This window comes from Condylura cristata, unplaced genomic scaffold (genome assembly GCF_000260355.1).
Source record: "Condylura cristata isolate star-nosed mole 26May11 unplaced genomic scaffold, ConCri1.0 scaffold00017, whole genome shotgun sequence".
Classification (NCBI taxonomy): Eukaryota; Metazoa; Chordata; class Mammalia; order Eulipotyphla; family Talpidae; genus Condylura; species Condylura cristata.
The window spans coordinates 5,970,532-5,987,773 of record NW_004567118.1 but is presented as its reverse complement, the minus strand read 5'-3'; the positions used below and the strand labels follow the sequence as shown (position 1 = coordinate 5,987,773).

The window sequence follows — 17,242 nt, the reverse complement described above, 5'->3', positions numbered from 1 at the left end:
ACTGTTTTGCAAATAAAAGGCCTTTTCCGTTAAAAAAAAAAAAAGTTTTTTTGGGGCCGCAGTTGACCACGGGTAACTGAGACAGCAGAAAGTGAAACCGTGAATAAGGAAAGTCCTGGTATTTTCATATATCATGTATATTCTGTAAGAGAAATATTTAGTAAAATGTATGTGTGTGTTTAGTAAAAGGTACATTTAATTGTGTACAAATAATCATAATAAGCCTGTAGGAGTTAATAACACCATCAAAACAATGCAGCCAGACGTGGAGGGAGGTGGTGGAGGGAGGCTCACCCCCACTCCCTTCACTTCCTATCTAGGCTGGTGGGGGAGAAGAATGGCAGCAGGCAGGGGGACACCCCCAGAGGCAGAGCCTCCCTGAGGCAGCACAGGGCCTCAGGGTGTCCAGATCTGCTCGCCTACAAAGTAATGAGCATCCAGAGACAAAGCTGTCTCCTCATCTTTTCCCTCTCCCACCTAGGTATGAAAATGACCCCTGGGCAGAGACCAGGAAAGGGGGGCTGTAAACTGGAACAAAAGTGAAGTTTCCCAGGCTCTAAGAATTCAGAGATTACCCAAACCCCTCCCGATTAAATGGGGTCTGACCTGTACAGGGCAGCAGACATAGCAGTTCCTAGCCCCTGGTGCTTCGAAAAAGCTCCTTCTTAACCAAGAGGCTCTTTCAGGAAATGTGGGGGTTTTTTTGGCATACAGGAACTGGGGTGTAAGCTAAAGGTACAGCAGTTGAGAAGATTCACCAGAGACAGAGTGGGGAGCAGAACAGGTGGAGCTACTGAAATACGCTGCTGAGGGGAGCAGTGGGGAGACAGGAGAGGTCTGCTGTGCCAGGTTGGTCACCTCTCTGGTGGGGGATGGGCCAGGCAGAAGCAGTGATGGAGCTGAGCCCTAACCCTTAGGCCACCAGGGAGCCCCAGAAAGTATCTCTTATCATGTAGAACAATGTATCTCAGGTTGAACAATCTCTTGGTTCACTTGTTATAAAGTGTTTGTCATCTACCCCACTTAATGTTCATGGTGATACTGTAGCTGGTAGTTTATCGCTGTCTTTTATGTATTTCTGCATTAAAGAATCCAATGTCACTTTATAAACACAACTCGGAATGTGTATACGGAGAGAGCAATAGATTGATAACAATTGTTTACACAGTTTACCACTGGTCTAAACCCTTAACAAGTACCAGAAATTTTGATTTGATTGACAATTTCTCATGAAATTCATGTGGCTGTTCTTGACCTACAAGAATAGCAATTTCACATGGCTCAATTTACATTTACTCCCTTAATCCTTGAGTGACATAGGTGAAGATGAACAGTCAAAGCCGCTAGAAATGCAGAGAGGGAGGCCGGGCGCCCGAGTCTGATGTCCCCCTTCTCCGGCTCTCTGGACCTGCCCCCACCCCACAGGGCAGAGAGCACACACTGGCAGAGGGCAGGCACCCACCTGCATGCAGAAGGGGGTCATGGGCCCTGGTCTGACTCAGCTTCTCCCCTGAATAACGCCACTGAGGATTTCTAGGAATTACAGGTTCTTCAGAATGTCAGGTTCTGTTCCAGAGCCAACAGACAGCTTTTAACAATCCCAGTGGTATCCCCACCCACACCCCCCACCCTAGCGCTGAAGCAGGACATGTTCAACAGTTTCATGTTTATTTTCAGAAAGTGATGAAGACAAAAGGAACATATCCAGACATCACTCTCTGTACAATAAATAGACTTCCCTATTTCAAAAAAGAAAAAAAAAAGAAAAGAAAAAAGAAAGAAGGAGAAAAGGAAAAAGAAAAGAATTAGTTTGGGCGCACACACAACCACCTGCAGCGAGACCTTGCTTCTGGCCACGTGAGCAGCCCCTCCCGCCCTCCGGGGGCACCCACTGTCTCCGAGGGAGGCCAGCTGAGTCCTCCCCTGACCCTGGCTGGCTGCCTTGTGAAATCCGTGTATCTTTATTTTCAGGTCAGGGATGAATACACATGCAAACACAAATGCTGAAAGTTATTCCACGAGGGAAGAGTGCTGAGCCTCTGGGCCGCAGCCTGGCCTCGCCCCGCCCCCAGCAGGGAGGAAGTCCCTGTGTGCGCCAGGCCAGACACTCGCTTTCTCTGATTTCTCTTCTCCAGCCGGGAAGCCACAGCCAGAAGCAGCACCAGGTAAATGACTGTAGTTAGGGCAAAGGAAGGGGAAGGGTGCTCCCTCACTGTGGGCCAGGAAGCAGCAAGTGCACCCGATTCCTTCTTGGCCTCCCTGTTCCCCAACCCACTGCAAAAGGAGAAGGACAGAAGGAGCTGGGGACCTCTCAGTCCTGAGTCTGCTGTGTGTGTTCCCTGGTGTCCCCCAACCTAATAACGCTGGTTTCTTTCGTTTCTCCGCATCATTTGCTCAGTTGGGAAAATAGTTATAAAACTGGCCTTCGGTTTCCTTTTCGAAGGGCGAAGGAGCCCCAGCGGGGGAGGAGCTGTCGCCGCTGGACGGATAAGGAGATACACGCCTCCTCTTAGAGTCTCCTTCGCCCAGTCCCGAGTCGCTGGACTCTGGCCGGATGGGGGTGATCTCAGTCCACACTGAGAGGGCGCCCTGGTCTTCGGGCCCCCGCCCATCGGAAACTCCAGGGCCAGGTTCCATGGGCAGAGTCCGCATGGGGCGGAACCAGCTGGCTGGGCCCATCTTGGGAGGGTACTGTGGGGCCATAGGCCAGCCAGCTCCAGGTGCCAGGACCTCCTGGCCTCGGTAGTAGGTCATGGGGGGCCCAGGAGCAGAGGGCAGGAATGCAGGCTTCATGCTGACAGCTCGGAACTCGGCCTCATAGCTGTGGTCCCGGGGGGCTCCCAGCCAGTAAGGCTGGGGAACCACATCCTTGGCCTGGCCAGGAAGGTCAGGGTAGAAACGGCTGGGAACAGGATACTGGTTGGGTAGGAGAGGGGAGTAATGGTCTCCCGCAAGCAACTGACAGTTGGGTCCAGGCGGGGAGGGAACACTGGCATCCACAGATGCATATATGCTGGAAAGAGGAGCAGAAACAGGGTCACGAGCAGAACGAGTCACGTGGCCCCCGTTACCTGGCCCTCCCCAGAATATCCTCCCTGGCCTGCCCATGCCCCAACCCCAGCCCACTCTGCCCCCCAAGGGGGCACACACATATGCTGTAATCCCAGTCTCGAGAGTGACAAGCAGAGGCTTCCGCAAAAGAGTTGACCCCACTGGCACTTACGACTCAAAGTTCTCACGGAATCCTTTGGCAAAAGGGTTATTGTCAATTTTCAGTTGCGTGATCTGGAGAGAAGGGAACAGTGGCACCTGAGGCCTGGGTCTGGAGCTGGCCGCTCCCTAGGAAGCCCGGGGGCCACGGCCCGCAGCCACGTGGGTCAGGCCACGCCTGCCGGCCTCTCACCTCGGCGTTCTGGTAGGCGGTCACCGCGATGAACTGGGTTTCTTGGAAGGTGAAGACGTGGGTGTTGGAAGAGCTGCAGGCCGGGTCCCCGTCGTTCACCTCGACGATGTGCAGGCGGGGCTGGTACTTATGGAGCGACTGGAGCACGATCATCTGAAGGACAGAGCCAGACGCTCTGGGGTTAGAGAGGATGGGTTTGGGAGACGCTCCCCCACCGACAGCACCACCCCATGGCTGGCCCCACCCCAGGCTCCAAAGGACTCTACAGACATCATGTTCGCTCCCTGTTCTGCCACCAGGTGAGTTCTCCCAAGCTCTTTGGGCCGCCAGTTCTGTCCCCTGGCCCCGCTCCCCACCCCCAGCTGTCCCTCGGCCCTAGGTCTGAGCACAAACAGGGCTCTTCAGGGATAAGGGCATGTTTCTGGCATGGCTCACCTCAGAGAAACCGCTCAGGTAGAAGCAGGGATGGAACTGAGCCCTAACCCCCAGGCCACCCGGGAGCCCCGGAAGTATCTCGTATCATGTAGAGCCACGTGTCTGAGGTCGAACAATCTCTTTGGCCCCCTCTTCTGTCTACCCCACCTACTGTTAATGGTAACACTGGCTGCTGACTCACTGCTGTCTTTATATATTTCTGCATACAGAATCAGGTGCCACCAGCAGGTGCCCGGCACGGGCACCGCAAGGGCAGCCGGCCACAGCCCCAAGTGCCAACATGAGCCCGTCTGTCCTCCGACCTCACTGTCCTCCTCCGCCTCATCTCCCTCCCGCGTGGATGGGAGAGAAGCCGAGTCGGAGAGCAAGAGGAGCGGCTGCCGCGGGACAGGCCCGCCGGTGGGCACCCACCTGGGTGAGGTTGTTGGAGGCGCCTTTGTTGTTGGTGAGCTTCAGCTTCCCGAACGAGACTTCCTGGCGCATCCAGTGGGCTCCGGTATTGGGGGAGTCTGGGTGGACGTACAGGCGGTTTCCTGTGGATAGGTCATCTCTCTGGCATGCTGCCCCTGGGCCAGACCCCGCTGATGTGGGGGCTTCTTTACCAGTTCCGAGGGGCGTGGCGAAAAGAACTGGGGGAGGCCCTTCCTGGGGGCGCAGCGGGTTAAAGCGCAGCACTGAGAAGCTAAAGCCACTTCAGCGTGAGTTCCATCTCTGGCCCTGGAGTGACCACATGGCCGGCAGACCTCTCCTGACCCCCCGCTGCTCCCCTCATCAGTGTGCTTCGTCAGTCGGCCCATTCTGCTCCCCACTCTGTCTCGGGTGAATCCCCTCACCACCCCTACCCCTCTGGCCTGTACCCCAGACCTGTATGTATCAATCAATAAATATATATATATATATATATATTTTAAAGATTTATTTATTTGTGCATACAGAACTGGGGTACAGGCCAGAGGCTCAGGGGCGGCGAGAGGCTTCACCAGAGACAGAGTGGGGAGCAGAACAGGCAGATCTATAAAGTACACTGCTGAGGGGAGCAGCGGGCGGGTCAGGAGAGGTCTGCCACACCATGTGGTCACCTCCGGGACAGGCGGGAATCGAACTCATGTGGAAGCGGCTTTAGATTCTCAGTGCAGTGCTTTAACCCGCTGCGCCACCAGGGAGGGCCAATAAATATATATTTTTAAAGTGTTAAAAAAAAAAAGAACTCAGGGGGAGGCCCAGGCGGGCAGGGCAGGGGGAGGTGTGAGCAGAGGACTAGAGAGAAGACAGGGCTGAGCAAAGTGGAGAGGAGACAACAACGTGACCAGTGGGCTGAGGTGGGGCAGAAGGGCGCCAGGTCAGGAATGAATCCAGTTACAGCCCCTAGGGCTTGGGGGTTCCTCTTGGGGCCACTAGGGGGCGCCGAGCCTTGGCGCAAAAGAGTCCACCGTTCCTGAGGGGGTGCCTACCTGGCATACTGCCCTCCGCCTTTCCACACTGCACCCACTTGCCGCTCTGATACCGCCAGTGGTGCTGGTCCACCAGAACCACGTCCACGAACATCCGGTAGTGGCTGGTGGGCTCCAGCCCAGCCACAGTAAACGACAGGAACGGGAACATCCGCCTGGGGAAAGCAGAGACGCACCAGAGCCCGTCAGTCCCCAGTCCGAGGAGGCACCCCGTCGCCCAGGCCCATCAGTGGCCTGCCCCGGAAGTGCCCGGGTAGTTTTTCAGCCAGCCGTTAAACGCAGCTATCATTTAAAATTAAATTATGTCAAATTAAAATGACACACTATGTCATCAGCCACAGTAATGCATACTGAAAAACCGTCGCTCCCCAGTTTCCTGGTGTGTTAGCTTTCTCCGGGCCTGGGCCCGGTGCTGGCTGTGGCAGTGTTAGCCTCGCTGCTCTTCCCGGCTGCTCTTCCCGAGGCTGGCCGCAGGTGGGTGGCTTGAAACCAGTCACCGTAGGAGCATCCACACGACAGAAACCAGAGGACACTATGAATCAGGGCTTTTTAAATGTCTTTCATTTGGAGGTCAATTGTGAGACGTTAAGGGGCACACCACGGTCCCTAATCGTAGTTGGTATGGGGGAGCAAAGCCACACCTAGCCCCCCGAAGGCAGTTCCTAGCAGGTCCTCAGCCCTCAGCCCCCGGGCCTCAGCCCCGCCTGCCTTCTCCACCTTGGCTCTCACAGAGCTAACACACCTCACCCATGGGCCCTGCCAAATTCTCCCTGCCCCGTCCTCCTGGGGTCCCTCGTCTCTGGGGTGGGAGGCCCCCCGTGTGGGCCTGCAGAGAAGTGGGTGAGATGCTCCCAGTCCACCTGAAAGGATGCCAGCTGCAGTCCTCACATTAAAAGTCCTGATGGCCAAGAAAAGGGGAAGAAGCTGGTATTGCATCATCTCCCACTGTGTCAGAGTAATTCAGCACAATGATCTCTACCACCCTCACCACCCACCGTCACCTCCGCGTCAACATCATCACTACAACTATGACCTGCACCTCCACAACCAGCACCCCATCATCGCCACCCCGGCACGCCATCTCGACCTCCAACTCATCCACCGTCACTGCAGCCAGCAGCTCCACAAGTACCATCATCACCACAACAAACGCCTTCACCTCCACCACCTCCACCCTCCCTGCAAGGACCCCCCGCTGTCACAGCCACTGCACCGCTGTCACGCTGACCACCTCCGCCGCTGTCCCCATTCAAGCAGTGTCCCCACCAGCACCGGTCCCAGGCTTCAGCTTGCTCCTCTAACCCAAGCAGGAAGACAGTTTTCGGGATGGCAGGAAAAACCCTCAGCAGCATAGTCTTCATGCCTGCGCACGTCTCCCTGCCTCCCGCAAGAAGCCTGAGGCCTGGGAAGAAAGGCACTGGGCTGTGGGTCAGGAAAGGGGAAGGTGAGTTCCAGCAGGCTTGGAATGCATTAGGTGGGCCCAAGTGCCCCGAGAGTCCCTGAGCAATACCCCGATAACTTGGGGAAGGTCTTCTGGGAGAGCAGTGTCACATTCCTGCCTTCCCCAGACCCTCCTGGACTGAGTAAAAGACTTAGGGTGTTTTGGCTTCAGATAAGCTGATTCCCAAGCCAAACACGTTTCTTCACTGGTAAGTGGAGATGACACCTGTCCATCTCTCCTCTGAGAGTTGCTTTTTTTTTTTTATTTCATTTACTTATGCATATAAGAGCTGGGGTGCAGACCAGAATTATGATGGGGAATGATGGTGGGGGTGTGTGTGAGAGGATTCACTAGAAACAGAGTGGGGAGCAGAACAGCTGATCCACTGAAATACACTGCTGAGGGGAGCAGTGGGAGGGTTAGGAAAGGTCTGCTGTGCCCTGTGGGTTACCTCATGCTTCAAACTCATGCTTCAGTGGAGATCAAACTCATGCTTCAGTGGCTGTGGATAGCTTCGTAGTGTTTAATCCCTTGCACCACCAGGGAGGCTCTCCTCTGAGAGTTGTTAAAAAGTTTGTAGATGTGAAACAGGATGAAGACTTGAACAATCAAGAGTGGAAAATATTTTCAACCATTTCTATCACTCACTCTTTCTATCATGGTAGTCAGGTCATGCCCACATATGTAACTGGTATATGATCAGTTCTTATCCAAACTTGTAGGAATAAAGGAAGAGCAGGGGATAAGGTCAAACCAGTCCTTTGAGACACAGAATGTTGTTTCCAGGGCCCACCCCGTGGTGCAATGTGTTAGGACGCGGCACAACCAGCGAGCCACAGCCGCTTCATGGGAGTTTCATCCCTGACCCCAGAGGTGACCCACAGGGCGCAGCAGACCTCTTCTGTTACCGGCTGCTCCCCTCAGCAGTGTGCTTCATTGATCTGCCTGTTCTGCTCCCCACTCTGTCTCTGGTGAATCCTCTCACTGCCCCTGCACCTCTGGCTGTACCCCAGTTCTGTATGCATAAATAAATAAATCATTAAAAAAATTTAAAAAGGAACCTACTTTAAAAAATAAAATGTTGTTTCAATTTTATACTTGAAACTGAGGCTCTGAGGAGTTTGGTGATAGATTCTTGACAGAGAGCAGAGTTGGGGCCCCTAGTCACAGAACGCATGGGGGAATCTCCATTCCTGCACCCTGCTTTCATTGCTGGTCAAGGAAAATGGAGGAGACACAGGAAGAAGATGGGGGAAAACAGAGAAAAAGAGAGGTCTCAAGTTTAAAAGTCTAGAATCACTACCAGCGGGGGGGATCCCAAAATAGTGCCTGATTTACATGACACTTTGCTGGGAAGGAACAGGGCTAGAGATGGGCCTGGTGTCAAACTGAGCCTCCCCCAGGAAAGGCATCTTACCTTTCTTGCCCTGGAGGACAGAATTCAAGACCCCAAATTCTTCTGCTGCCCTAAGGACCTGGCTGCCTTGACTCTGAAGGGGTGCAGTAGCACCCCGAAACATGAACACCTGAGACCGGCCCACCTCGCCATCACTGAGCACTCCTTCAAAAGGGTGGGTTCTGTCGGCCTGCTGGCCCAGTATCTAAGAATTGATCATTTCCAATGCTGACGCATTTGTGGGGAAATGATCTCCTCAAACACGATAGGTGGGGTGTAATTGGCCCGACTGTTTGGAAGGATACCCTACCTATGTACCCTCAGGTATCTATAAATTCACTCAGGCCTCAAGGGATCCCCACCTCCCACCACCTCAGACAAACTTGTAGAAGCAGATGCCACAAGCAAATAGCCAAACAGAAAGCGAAGCTGTTTTCATCTCCCCCAAGAGAAACGAAGTCCGTCAGTCCTGAATAAAGTGAAATGTTTAGTGCGTCAAGGTCTAAAAAGTTTGTGGAGTCGGGAATAAGAAGAAAGGAAAGCCACGGGGCAGACTCAGGGTTCCTGCGGGACTGAAATTTTTTCATCAACTCCTCATCATACACACCCCATGCAAATTGAGCTACTTAACAACAAAGAGACCCAAAGTTATCTTAATTATAATAATCAACTAATCACACCCAGAAAAGTGGGGATTGCCAGGCATGAATGCACATCCATACACCCACACGCACCGTCACCGGCCTCTCTTCCTCTCCCGCGACTGTCTACCGTGGACTGTGAGATGCTCGCCAACACTCACAGCACGCACCGGCCACAGAGGGACACAGCGCACATCTGCAGTGGCCACTACCAGGCCCTCGAGGCTCCACAGACACGTAGGTGTATCGCTGGGAGTCGCCACCCTCATTCTGCCCCCCAGCGCCCTCCAAGTGCCTGCATCAGTCTCTGGTCCTGACACCTCCCTGCTCCCACTCCACTCCTCCCATGGTGACAGTGTGACCGTGTCCAGACTGAGGCGTGGGTCCAGGGTGGGTGGGAAAGGAAGGATCTGGAAGACAGTGAGTCAGCTTAAAGCAAAAGGCTGTGGGGCTGTGGGTAGGTCTGGGTGGGAGAACTCTTCAAAGAGGAAGAAGCCGTGGGTGACTTGGTGGTGGCTGGCGGGCCACTGGAACCTACCGGCCTACAGGCCAGCCCTCCAAAGCAGAAGGCTAGAAAAGCTGACCTTGACTGAAGGCTCACTCTCCAGAAGCCATCAGTGGAAGGAAATAGCTGCTGATTTCCCAGATCACTGGAGCCCAAGTTAGCATACGGGGATGAAAGGCTACTGGGGCTGAACTGGGGGTGTTATCTGTCCCCTACACCCCAACATGGGACACCTGTGTTCTGATCCAAGGGGACACATCAAAGGAATAGTGAGGAGCCACTGCCCCTTCCAAATGGGGCCCAGTGATGCCCTGGGTCACCCTAGGGATGGACGAAAAGCATAAGGACCATAACAACATTTAGGAAACGGGAGCTGATGATACTAAGACGTTTCTTGTCATGTTTGCTAACAATGCTGTGTTTCTTTTTCCGGAGCTACTTTTTAGAGATGCACAGAGAAATATTTAAGGATAAAATAATCTAGTGTCCAGGACTGACTTACTTTTTACTTATTCTCACTAATGCAGTCACAGCCCAGAGGGGTGGGGTGGGGGTGGGGGGTAGAGAAGAAACAAGACCAGACCAGTGTGACCACTGCTGATGCCGTAGGCCGATGGAAGTCTGTTGCTTTTTTTCACTTCAGTTTAGTATATATTAGAATTTTTCATAAAAAAAAAATAAAAAATAAAATAAAAAGAAAGCAGTTGGGTGATTCAAAAGAGAATTTACTCAGGTCTCACCAAGATAATTATTCAGAGAGATATTCAGCAAGTATATAAAGAACAGAGGGGCCAGGGGTAGCGATGATGACCCCACCCAAGGCCTCTCCCTAGACTGCTGGCAGTGCACCCACAGTTAGCGCAGCACAGTTAGCTCTAGCACATTCTCCATCCAGCCCCTCCCTCGAGACCAGGCAGGGAAGATCTGGCAGAAGACTGCCGGGAGAGCCCAGTGGGCCCCAGGGTGGAGGACTTCCTGACCACACACCAGAGTGGAGGGTGCGTTCGGGCCTGCTGTGTGACCACGCACAAGCCACTAGACATCTCTGTGCCCCATCCCCTCGGCTGTCGAACGGGGAGCCCGCTTGGCCTACCTAGAGCACAGAGAAATGATGGAAGTGAAAGCACTCTGAATGCATCAAAAACTTCAGACAGTGTGGGTGGCTGTTTCTACTCCTGGCCATAGGGGATCAGAGAAAGAAACCCCGGCAGGTAGCCTCTGGGTTCTAGCCCACTACTGCCAGCAACCCATGTGCTGGGTGACCGCAGGAGTTTCTCACTGTCTCTGGGCCTGTTTCCCTACCTGGAAAACAGAGGGGAGGGGAACGGTCAGAACCTTCTGGGTCCCCACTGTCCACACACAGTGAGCTGTGCCTAGGTGTACCCAGAGGGTCTGGGGTTTGGGGGAGCAGAGGCAAGTTATCAGAAGGCATTAAGAGATGAAAGCCATACCATAGAAGAAAATGTCCACCTTTCTGGATTTGTCCCAGGGATAGAGGGACAGCTCAGTAACTCAAAGCCAATTATGATTGGTGGACAGGTCCTGTACTATCAGGCCATCCACAGAAATCATCAGGAGGGAAGAATGTTCTAGCAATATCCAGATTCACTACCAAACGGAAGGCCCAGCGTGGACTCTCCTCCCTCCCTTCCTAAGTCCCACATTTGGTGTCCACTCTTCTCCTGGATCCACTGATGACACAGTCCATCCACACAGAGGCCCCCCACATGGGCCCTGCTGGGCAGGGCGAGTGCAGGAGCTTGCAGGCCAGACACAGGCCAGGCCCACTCAGAGTGCTGCTTACTAAAGTAATACCACACAAGTCACAAGTTTCTCTTTCTTTCTTCATGAAGGAGGCTCTCTGCGGAAGCAGCAGCCTTGGCCCCAAACCCTAGGCCCTGCTCAGGGTCCCCTGAGACCTGGGGCCCCATCCTCACTTTCTCCCCACCCCAGTATCGGGACAGGGGTGTGAGCCGGCACTCAGGGGACAGACCTTGAGGGTTCGGAGTGCAAAGTTGGCTGGGACCTGTTGGTTACCTTCACCTGCTCAGGTCCATGGACGTGTGTTTGCCCTGGAGCAGGGATCTGTGCCCCCATACTCTTGACCCCCCCCCAACACTCACATGCCAGACATATGATCTCAAAGTACTACCGGAAAGGAAACTTGGCAACTGCTTCCCTGTGTTGCCAAATGCCAGTCCTACCACCAACCCTAGCTGATCTGGGAGCAAAGGAGGGGCGGGGGAGGCGGGCACAGGGCTGGGGGGGCAGTGAGGGGTGGGTTGTGGCCACACTGCAATCTCTGTCCCCCTCCCATTTCCCCATACACAGAGGCTAAGGAGCCCCTCTCCCCCCCACGCCCCTCCTCCATCGACCCAAGGCACATGCTCCACCCTCCACACGGCGAATCCCCACAGGCAGGAGCACATATCAGTCCTTATTGGCCCCACCGCACCCTCCCTGAGCCAAGGTGACGGTGTCGCCTCATGCTACCCTCGTCTGTGGCTACTGAGTTCTCAGCCTGTTCGTGCCCTGTCCTGGGCTAAAACAACCCCCAGAGGCGCCCTATCCTACTGACAACTCCCTCTGCTGCTCCCCAAAGCTTTAACCAAAGCAGCCAGGTCCACAGAGACTCTAGCAAAGCTGTTCCGGCCGGCGGGATGCGGGCTCCCCTGGGTTGGGCTCCCCTGCCGGCCGCACTCACCTGCCCTGCTTGGTGATGATCATCTCCGTCTGGTGCTGATTGAACTTGGACCACAACAGGTGGTTATTGAGCGCGACTCTCAGTTTCCCCGACACCTCCAGCCCCGCCGGCAGCGCGTAGTCCTCGCGCGTCCCGGGGAAGAGCCCCGCGCGCGGGTCCGGGGCCGCGAAGCCGTCGCCAGTCTGGTAGCCCTCGGCGCCGGCGGCGGGCGGAAAGGGCTCGCCAGCCCCGGGGAAGCCGGCCGCCTGGGGCCGAGGCGGGTAGGCGTAGGCGCCAATGAATCGGCCTGGCGGGGCGGGCACCAGGGCGCCCCCGGCGTAGGGCGCTCCCAGGCCGGCTCCTCCGCGACGGTCCTCCTGCGCGCCTGGCTCCGGGTAGAAGTAGCGGTTCTGCGGGTCGGCGCCAAGCGCACGGCCCTCGTCGTTCGCCGGCATCGGCTCGGTGCCAGTCAGCATGTCTCGGCAGCCCGGTTCCACGATGCCCATCCGGGGCGGGCTAGCACCTTCCTGCAGCCGTCGAGGACAGCCTTCCCCCCAGGCCGGGACTGGCAAGCGGATCCGGTGGGAGAAGGCGTGAGGGGGGCGGGGCGGGGCGGGGGCCCCGGGGGGCGGGGACCCCACCCGGGCCGGAGCTCGGATGCCTGGGTCCTGCGCCCGTGTTTGGCGGGCACGCGGCAGCTGCCCGGCTCCCTCTCTTGGAGATGTCACTAGCGTCGCGGCGCCTTTGCTGTGGCTTTATGAAGCTCTCCTCTCCCCCCACCCCCCCATAACCCGCCACTTCGGCCCCGCCCCGCCTCGCCCCGCCCCTCGTGGCTAATACTGGGCAAATTAAATGTGCTGAGGACTAGAAGGTCCCCCCACCCACCCACGGTGGGGACCAGTGGGTCCCCTCGTCTCCCAATCCGTGCTTAAAGAGTGCCTTTTGGGAGGGCCAGCCCTCCACCTGAAACACCAGCCTGTTTCTCTGCTTTGAACCCTCGTGGAAACTCCTCCATCCCGTAGTCTCAGTTCAAAGGTCTCCTCCTACGGGAAGCCTTCTGTGATGGCCCAGATGCGAGTCCCCGAGGTCTTCTCACAGCTCTTGCAGGCAAGGACCGCTCCAGTGTGGAGCCTCTTCAAGCATAAACAGTCAAGAGCTCTTTATTGGTGCCCACTGTGTCTGGTTTCTGGGCTAAGTGGCTTTATGCTGTAGTGCCAGCACACTTCCCGCCAGCCAGAGGAGCTGGGCTGCTTCCCTGCATCTTGTACCTCCAACCCAGGGGCAGACTTGGTCCTTGGAGGGCAGCAGAAGAGTTCCTTGGGGGGGACTGCAGGTCTGTTGATGGTTTGCAGGGCCCAGGCTGGGCAGGGCCCACAAATGCTCCCCACCTGGGTACCCGGCCCTGCTCACTTGGCAGCTGGGGGTCCCGGATGCAGCAGGGACCGCAGTGGGGGCTCCCCCCACCCCCTCAAAGTCCCAGGACTGGCTCTGGTGGCTCAGGTGTGCACACTGGCCAAGTCACTCCCTTGCCTAAAAGTCAGCCTCAGGCAGCTCCTCCAGAGGGGGGGTGGGGGACAGGACACAGGTCCACTGGGGAGGGCTGCGGTAAGGGTACCTGTGTAGCACTTCCCAAACAACCTGCACAGCTGGGTGGGAGAGCTGCTTTCAAGAGCCTTGGCGGCCAAGCGTCCAGGCCAAGTGTCCTGAGGCATCCTGAGGGGTGGTCTGGTGACAGGACCTCCCGGCTTCTCTTTCTCTCTTTTCCTTTTCTGTTAAGTAAGGTATCGCTAGTTATATTTTATGATGAAAACAATCCTTTTTCCTCCTGTTTGAAAATAGTATCATTGGGAGTTTTCCTGTGTATAAAAAGAAAACATACTCATATAGAAAATTTAAGCAGTTCAGAAAAGTAAAAATAAAACTGTGTAAATCACCCCAAATTCCACCCCCAGAAGCAAACAGGATCAACCTATCGGTGCCCCCCCCCATCACTCCTTGCATGCTGCCTGTCTTGGGGCCACACACACACACACACTTTATATAAACACCACACGTGCTGCTTTGTAGTGTGTTTTTCTTTCACTTGTCAAAGTGTCATGGAATTTTTTGCATGTCAATATATAGATAAAGATTTACATTTTGTAAGTGTTTTGAAAAATACTTAACGGTTCCGTTGTGTGAAAGGTTAGTTTCTCCTCTCCCCCTCCTCAATTGTCCCCTGGGGGCTGGCCCCATTCTGCACCTCTGTCCCAGCCCAACAGGGCTTCATCCTTAGGGGCCCACGGGGGCTCTCTGCTCCCAACTAGAGCTGAACCAAGAGGCAGCTTGGCAGGTGAAGGCGAAGCTGGGGACCTTGGGCGGCAGGCATGCCCGGGGGGGTGGGGGGGTGGGGGCGAGAATCAGCGCACCCCTGAGGATGGAGGCCATATTCACACAGCTCAGAACGGGGCCACCTCCTCCCACCCCTTTACCCCAAGTCTAAGAAAGGGGGAAGTTTCTGCCTGACAGTGTCATGTGGGACAGCACTGCTTGAAAGAGAGCGTGACCTTGGACCCTCGGCTACTTTGGGGGAAACATGAGCGATTTCAGTAAGCCCTCCCCAAACAACTGGTTTCCCCAGGAGTCCTGAGACTACCGAGTGCTGACATCTCTTCAGGGGGACATTTTTGCTAAGGCTTGGTTACGGAAGGCCAAATGCAGTCGTGTTCTTCCCTCTCCCCACTGCCCTCTTTTCCACGTTAACCCTCAGGTCAAGGGATCCACTCCTCTGCCTCTGAAGTGAGCGGCCTGAGCCCCTACCCAGCTTGGTGGAGAGGGGGGCTTATGACTCTCAGAGTCAGGTGGATGTGGGGACCCATCCCCGGAGGAAGGGGGGGAGGGAATCTCTTTCTACCCTGAGGGCGATGAGGGTCTCACACCTTGCTGTCAACCCCAGACTCCTCACCCCCTCCCTCCAATTTCTTCCACCCAAAAAAGAAAGTGCTGTGAAAAGCGGGGGCTGAGTGGCCCTGGTATCACCACTGCCGTCCCGCCCCCTGCCAGCTTGGGTGAGAAGAGCCCTGACTATAACACCTCCTCCTCCTGGTGCCACCTCTCCTCTCCCCAGGCCCCGGGCCAGAGAGGTAGGAAAGGAGAAGGAGACAAGGCCCTCTGGGATCCCCATCCCAGCCCCCTGGCAGCCGATTAACACGATGAGCTCCGAGGCGGCCTGCAGCAAGGATATGCCAGGCGCGTCCAGGGTGGGGAACGGGTGCCCAGCAAACACCAAGCTGGAGGCAGGCTGGTGGTCAGCACGAGCGGGCCTGGCACAGGCTGCCCGGCGGGGACCAGTCTCTCGACTGCTGGCCCAGTCCCCTTCCCACAAGAACGTCGGCCTTCCTGTTTTGAGGGAAAATAAGAAGAAATGAAAAGTCACTTGCTCACATTAGAGAAGGTCTGGAAAACTGCAAATAAAAAAAAAAAAAAAAAAACGCCCCGAACCCACCAGCTGGACATGGGTTTTCCTCACAGTTTCCCAAATGTATTCATGACATTTCCCACCAAGTCTCCAAATGAGCGAGACTCCCCTGGTGGCACAGAGCACCTGCTGCCTCTGTGGGTCGCGCCTGTGCCAGGAAACTGCTTTAGAGACTGATTCCCGGGCCGTGGCAGTGCCCCAGGAGCGATGCGTTTAAGAGGGGCCCCAGGTGAGGCAGGGTCCTGGAGCCTTCCACATCCCAGTCATGGTCCCTCCCAAGAAAATCAGTGATCTGTTTGCTGCACAGGCCTCACACCTCAGGGTGTGGAAAGGGGTCTCCTGCCTAGGACTGCCTCTCCAGGCCTGAAGGTCTCTTCATCAACACTCAGGAGCAGATAACGCCTCAGCCCAGAACAGAAGAGCCAGCAGCCAACCAACTCCTCTCCCCACCCTGCGTGGCATGTTGGGCCCCTCAGGCCCAGGGAAGGCCCTGGACGGGCACATCCTGCTAGCACCTGGGGGCCAAGGTGGAGGTGGCTGTGGAGGGCGCACAGGGCCCCAGGGCCCTGCTGGGCACAGCCTGAGGGATATGAGAGGGTGGACGGTGGGAGACAGGCGGCCCGTGTTGGCCATGGGGAGCAAGAGGAAAGCGCGAATGAGAGAGTGCACTCTGGGGAGACTCAGGGATGAGGGGGACGGGGCCAACGAAGTCAGGGCCCTACAAGGTGGCTAGGGCCGGGCAGGAAAGAAGCTCAGCCAGAGTGGGGCCCATCTACAGAGGTGGGGGGGAGAGTGGAGGCCTGTGGGTAATGGAGGCTGGCAGAGGAAAAGGGTGGCTGACTGGGAACCCGGCGCCAGCCCTCACTGGTGGTGTAGACTTCCCAACCTCTTACCTTCCCTGGTCTCCCTCTCAACCAGTGGAGCTAACAGACCCACTGGAACAGACTGGGTCTCTGTGCAGTGAGAGTGGAAGGCTGAGAGGTTGCCCCAGGCAGGAACTGAGCAGAGGCAGGCTGTGCTCCACAGCCCCCACCCCGCCTCTCCCCAGCTGCTGCCTCTTGCCTTTCCTCCCTCTGGCATCCACTGGCTTCCCGCAAGGGGCCTTCACGTCCATCCTCCAACCTCTGCTCAGGACCTTGGACCCAGAGAGGGCCGCTGCCTCCCTTCATGAGCCACCACCTCAGAAAGCCCAGGCTTGCCCCGTGGCCACTCCCTGGAGACTCTGGGGACACGGTGGCCACAGAGATAAATTAGGCTCAGCCCCCGCCCGAAGAGCGCGCTTGCCCCTCCTGTGTGGACTCAACACGCTAGCACAACACACCACCCACAGGCACCTCAGCCCACACACATGCACCCACACAGAGCCAAGCCGGACAAATCCCTTGCACCGGGCACCTGCAGCTGCACCCCATTCTTTGCCCCAGTTCCTGAGCTCTTTGGGTATCTGACCCAGGGCCACTGTCCCGGAGCCCCTCCCCCACCTGGGCCCAGACTGCCAGTTCTTCAGAGAGCATGGCCGGAACCATCGGATTAACAGCCAGGGAGGGCAGAAGGGGGGTGACTAGCACCTGCAGAACCCCCTCCTCCCACCCGTGACAGCTGCAGGCGTTCTGAGTCCCCAGCAGCCAGCACCAGGTGGCCAGTGCGGGCTCATCCCAAGGTCAAGGCCTCTGGGTGCTCACTCCCATGCTGGGCCCTCACCCTTCCTCATCCCCGCACCCTCAGGCTGCCGCTTACCCCGGTCTCCAGGCCAGGCCTAGGCTCCAGCAGGCTCTCTCCTTCAAGGGACATCCTATCTCTTCCCTCTGGGTCGCTAATTACTCTCACACA

At 56.1% G+C, this 17,242-nt stretch overlaps 1 protein-coding gene across 1 annotated transcript; it reads right to left on the bottom strand.

Moving 5' to 3' along the window:
• Nucleotides 1-1,821: 1,821 nt before the first annotated feature.
• TBX21 (T-box 21) lies at nt 1,822-12,663 on the bottom strand. Its single transcript, XM_004684278.2, has 6 exons — nt 11,977-12,663; nt 5,290-5,444; nt 4,250-4,371; nt 3,404-3,556; nt 3,224-3,285; nt 1,822-3,013 (listed from the first exon to the last, which is right to left on the bottom strand). Exons 1-6 carry the CDS (start codon nt 12,459-12,461, stop codon nt 2,395-2,397), a joined length of 1,596 nt encoding a protein of 531 aa, XP_004684335.1. The 5' UTR covers nt 12,462-12,663; the 3' UTR covers nt 1,822-2,394.
• Nucleotides 12,664-17,242: the final 4,579 nt, after the last annotated feature.

Coding starts and splice junctions, on each gene's coding strand:
- TBX21 (XM_004684278.2), bottom strand. CDS start 12,461: ATGGGCATCGTGGAACCGGGCTGCCGAGACATGCTGACTGGCACCGAG. Junction 4,372..5,289: donor GGCGGAGGGCAGTATGCCAG/GTAGGCACCCCC, acceptor ACCTATCCACAG/GAAACCGCCTGTACGTCCAC. Junction 3,557..4,249: donor CCTCCAACAACCTCACCCAG/GTGGGTGCCCAC, acceptor TCTGTCCTTCAG/ATGATCGTGCTCCAGTCGCT.